Source organism: Mizuhopecten yessoensis, unplaced genomic scaffold (genome assembly GCF_002113885.1).
Source record: "Mizuhopecten yessoensis strain PY_sf001 unplaced genomic scaffold, ASM211388v2 scaffold4631, whole genome shotgun sequence".
NCBI classification, from domain to species: Eukaryota; Metazoa; Mollusca; class Bivalvia; order Pectinida; family Pectinidae; genus Mizuhopecten; species Mizuhopecten yessoensis.
In genome coordinates this window covers 520470-525801 of record NW_018405643.1, presented here as the reverse complement: position 1 = coordinate 525801, position 5332 = coordinate 520470, and the positions used below count along the sequence as shown (strand labels likewise).

At 38.9% G+C, this 5332-nt stretch overlaps 1 protein-coding gene across 1 annotated transcript in view; it reads right to left on the bottom strand.

The window, feature by feature from the left end:
- Positions 1 to 211: 211 nt before the first annotated feature.
- Positions 212 to 5332, bottom strand: part of LOC110449561 (protein flp-like) — a 31225-nt gene continuing 26104 nt past the window's right edge. Inside the window, exons 3-5 of the mRNA XM_021496510.1 lie at positions 4336 to 4596; positions 2361 to 2617; positions 212 to 1435 (exon numbers count right to left, since the gene is read on the bottom strand). Coding sequence (XP_021352185.1) covers positions 726 to 1435; positions 2361 to 2617; positions 4336 to 4596 — 1228 coding nt within the window. The 3' untranslated portion in view covers positions 212 to 725. The remainder of the gene's footprint in view (positions 1436 to 2360; positions 2618 to 4335; positions 4597 to 5332) is intronic.

Here is a 5332-nt window from a genome sequence, read left to right as displayed (position 1 = left end):
AGGTCTATATGAGATCACTCAGGTGTTTCCGTTCCAATTTGGATTTGACTTCACGCCATGATAGATCGCATATTACTCAACAAGATGACGGAGAGGCACTAACTGTTTTCGTCTGGAAAATATTTACTTTCATAAGCTTGCTTTTATCAGCAACCTTTTGACTGGGGGGGACACAACGCATCACACATCAAAACAAATACAAAACGTCAAATCTTTATTAAATTAGGAAATAAACGGAATAGTGAATTACATAATGATACAATATAAACTCACACGTAGGTTTTCGGATGGGGCATATGGAGAACTTATCCAACGCAAGAATACAATGTGGATTTATTTACATGTATGTATCGACTAAGGGGAATTTATACAACGCAAGAATACAATGTGGGTTTATTTACATGTATGTATCGACTAAGGGGAATTTATACAACGCAAGAATACAATGTGGGTTTATTTACATGTATGTATCGACTAAGGGGCAAGAATACAGTGCATGCTTACTTACGTGGCTTATTGACTTTAGGAAATTTGTACAACGTGATACTAGAATGAACGATTACTCGCATGAAGCATTGGTTATGAGAAATTTTGAGAAATTTGTTTATTTTTTTTATATAAATAAATGTCAGATGTATGAAGATTTTTTTATTTTTTTTTACAAAATGAACTAAATGTACTACAAAACATGATAAAACTAGTGTTATAGGCGACACGAAGACAGGTTAAAAAATCGTCACAATAAACACAACACACAGTGTCCACATGGTTGACTTCACACGTGTATTTCCTGAGGTTGTGCACGTGATTTGCAGTGGACCTTGCAAACCCCCGTTTTCATTTTTTCTGAAATCTCTCCGAAATGTGATCGCAAAAGCATTGTCTACGGGATACGATAGGTTCGAGGCACTTCCCGATACCGGAAGTGAGAAGTTTACACTGACAGGTATGACTTGTCCGTCCGCCTGTGTCGCGAACCAGAGGGACCCTATATACCGTCCTATGAAGGCAGAGTCCGTTACAGGGGTGAGGACCATCCGGCCAAACCGGCCGTAATGGAGAAGTAATTGCGTGTGGTTCTCTATCGTGACGGATATGTTGCCAAACGCTGGATGGCCGTAAGAGCCCACGTAATGTTCCATTGGCCGACTGATGTTCCAAAACGTCTTGAACTGGCTTACTCCTGACACAGGGATGGATGGCGAAACATTACCCCAGGGGGCGGGAAACGAGCAGGCGGAGTCACGGTTGAGCCAGGGCGTTTCTCCTAGCAACATGTCCGCCGCGCGACTCATAATGACTCTGATGGGGAGCTGGTTGTCGTTATCTCGTGATCCTGTGAGTGAGACAAATATGCCGACATTTTCGTGTGGAAACAACCAAAGCAACGAAGAAAATCCAACGATACCACCTGAATGCCAAACACGCTTATAACCTGGATAATAAAACAAAAGTCAATTAATATTATGTGGATAGGAACTCGCAAACACACCATGCCAGATCAATATCAGGATAATACGATTATCAAAATGTTGCGAATAAATTAGTAACTTGAGCGATAATGGTTAAATAAAGTCAATCTTCACTCAAATATGTTGAGCATCAATTGGAAACGCAAGTGTTTGAGCTTGACTGATTGCTTAATTATTGAACTGCTTTCAGTTGGCATTCATAGGTAATATGAATGCCAACAGGACAAATGCAAATTCAATGAAGTTGGTATTCATATTGCCTATGAATGACAGCTGAAAGCAGTTCAATATTTATATTTATCATTTTGGTACCTGTTCATCTCATAGAAAATTCAATTACACTTATCAATATGCAGCATTTAGTTCAAATATTCTATGTTTTTTTTAATAAATAGAACAGCCATCGCCAAGGGAGGGTCAGTGGGATCAAACGTAACAATTATGAAGCCATAATAATGATGACGTCAACAATCAGTCTATGGCATTCATAGCCTATATAAATGCCAACTGAATTTGGTAGGGTTATATAGTGTCAATGCCATACAATGGTAAATACATTTTTTTTTCTAAAAATATCGCTTGGTTCCGTAGGCATATTATGTTTCCAAGAGTTTGTACACATTTTACAAAATTAAAATAATATCAACCTAAGTCACGCTTTAAACTGCAATTTAATGGTGATCCCCTTCAAATTTAGATATGCTCCCCGGCGGAATCGTTTTACCGGTAGTACCCGGTGCTACTTGTCACTCTAAAGCCACCCGTTTGCATGCAAAGATACAATGCATCACCCTTTCTTCGTTCTACAACCTATGTATCATCCTTACCAGCAAAACCCACCTGTCTTATTACATGTACCACACACAATTAACGTGAACAAATACTCGCCTCTGTAAACGGAAGTAACCCAACCAAGTGCGTACGCCAACGAAACGTCATCTATGGGGTACTTGGGGCGGAATAAATTTTTCTCTTGAAAGGGCGTTGCCATCTGACTTGCGTACGTCTCCGCGAGGATGTCATGGTCTATGTTTAGTGGAGTCAAGGACGTGTTCTGGAAAGCGGTCAAATGAAACAGCATCCACCTACCCATGTCTTTGGCAGTAGAGTAGATTGATCCGGCTGGGCCGAGTGGATCGACACAACTGGAAAGACAATGAGAACGTCATAACTAACAGGTCTAGCTGACAAATATCTAAAGAAACCAGTAAGAACAACAGTACAAGAGAAAAGATAGATACTTCAGAGAGATTTAGTTGGCACAAAACGTGGATTGTACTAACTGACATTTTCGTATAGGTGACAAATCTCAAAAGCGCGATTGGTCAACAATTAAACTGCATTAAACAATCCATGTAGTTATTTTAATTTGATATGTTTCCATGATTGTGATTGACTATGCAAATGGCAATTCAAACTCGGCTATGTACACCATTGCAAACGAATATGACAAACACCATTTTATAGAGGTCTATCGATATAAGATATAAGTATCACAACCTAGCTCGTAGGTCGTCTCAAAGCGGTTCACAAATTATTATCCGTGGTTATAGGGCCTTTGCAACCAGTCAATATTTATCTCAACTCCCTGGGGAGTATACAGTTGGTGCTGCCATTTCGGCGCTCACAGCTAGCATTAAAAATTCTAGTACTGCCCAATCACGTACTCATTTACAGCTGAGTAGACTGGAAGAAGCGGAGTAAAGTATCTTGCTCAAGGATACAACACAGCGCCGTGACGTGACTCGAACCCGCAACCCTTCGTCCTACCACTAGACTACCGTGCCTCACAATTACTTCTACTGCTAGAAGGAAAATGACGGAGGTAGTAAAACATGTTTCAGCTAATCAGAAAACAAAGCAAACACATTTGACCTCAAATCACCTTGGAAAACGACCAGCCATAATACCCTGCATCGGACCGGTATCACATGCCAGTACCAATATGTCTTTTGTTAATAAATAACATGAAACTTGCAAATGGCTGAAAGAGACAACTCTCAATAACACGACAGCGCGCGACTTATCCCGGACATCCCTTTCACACTGTCGGTTTATAAGCTTCGCACTTTCATATTAAAAACTGTCCGACTTTTGTTCCATCACAGACCAATGAGGTTGAGCCAACACCGGAAATTGTCTGACTACCTTAAAAGTGCAACAAGGATGCCGGATATTCTCGTTGGCGTAGAAATCAAAATTACCTCAATTTTTGCAAACTTGTTTCCATCTTTTTTATCAACGTATTTTGTTTCTGACACATTATCAATATTAACAAAATTGACAAGACTGTTCTATATATATACTTAATTTTCAGAATTGATTTCTTTACTTCAAACACAATGCCGGATGCGCCCCTGGCTAACATGTGGAGCACGGTTTTTACTAGATTACTTTACATAATTGGATGTTGTCACTGCCACTCGGTGCGTGTGACTACGTACATCAACCTTACATTTAGGTCAGGAAACGTCATCGGACATGGTCCTAAATAAAATAAAAATGTTAAATAGTGGCATAACATCACATCACCATTCTTATCTAAAATACTAAGAATTGTTTCGTTTCGTTTTGAATTACCGATCCGTAATACGTAAAAACCCTATTGCTGTGTGTATGGCGCGTTACAATCATGCAGTTGATTTTACGCGTGTTCAAATCATTAAACTACTACGTGTCCTATCGATTTTTACGTCATTTCCTGTTTTTATATATACCAGTAAAGTACTTCCTGTTTCTCTCTGTGTGTACTTTCCGTTTCTCCTCTTTTCTTAATTTCTCTCATATGCCCTTGTAAAATATTACCTTCTGTTCCTGCTGGTTCTTACTATTAATAATGACTGTTGTTTCTAATAACACTTACTGTAAGAGTTTTTCGTTTAATCGCACAGGTTTTCGATTCCTACTGGCGTATGATAAGGCAAAACTTTTGTCGAAGTCGGAAACTTCCGTCACGAACCCGGAAGTGTCCATATCGAGGGGCCGGAACAGATGGTCTCGGACAAGATTTTCCCATGTTCTTCCTCCGAGCTTCTCGGAGACGTGTCCCGCCAGCGTGTACATGAAGTTACTGTACACAAATCTGGTCCGGAACGGAAGGAAGTCGGGGAGGTACTCCAGATAACTGTAAAGAAACCGACCAATGAGGCATAATTATGAAACTATTAAAAAACATGGAAATTGTTTCTATTGTGTCATTTTGAACATATGACGCTTTTACCCAGTGGAAAAAATTAGTATTAAAACAAAATTACTGATAGATCAAACTTAAGTCTAACTTATTGAGAAAATAAAAAGTACACAAGTGTACGAAAAATTACGTAAATTGTGAATGATTAAGGACATGAATATATTTTATTACACGATACAGAATGTTTGCCAATATCTTGCTGCAAAACAACAATGTTCACCGACATCTTCCAGCAAAACAACAATGTTCACCAACATCTAACAGCAATACAACAATGTTCACCGACATCTAACAGCAACACAACAATGTTCACCAACATCTAATAGCAACACATCAATGTTCACCAACATCTAACACTGGTGATTAGAAAAGGAGTAAAATACTCAGAATTGAACAAAATAAAATGTTTAGGGGTAAAATAAAACGTCTAGGAGTAAAATAAACTGGAAAGGAGTAAAATTTTACCCCATACGTTTTATTTTACCTCTATCCGGGTTATTTTACCCCTTTGACAAGTTAAAGTACTCCTAGATTATTATTTTACCCCCCATGACGAGTTAAAGTACTCCTATTTAAGTTATTTTACCCCCCTGACGAGTTAAAGTACTCCTAGATTATTATTTTACCCCCTGATAAGTTAAAGTACTCCTATCCGGTTTATTTTACCCCC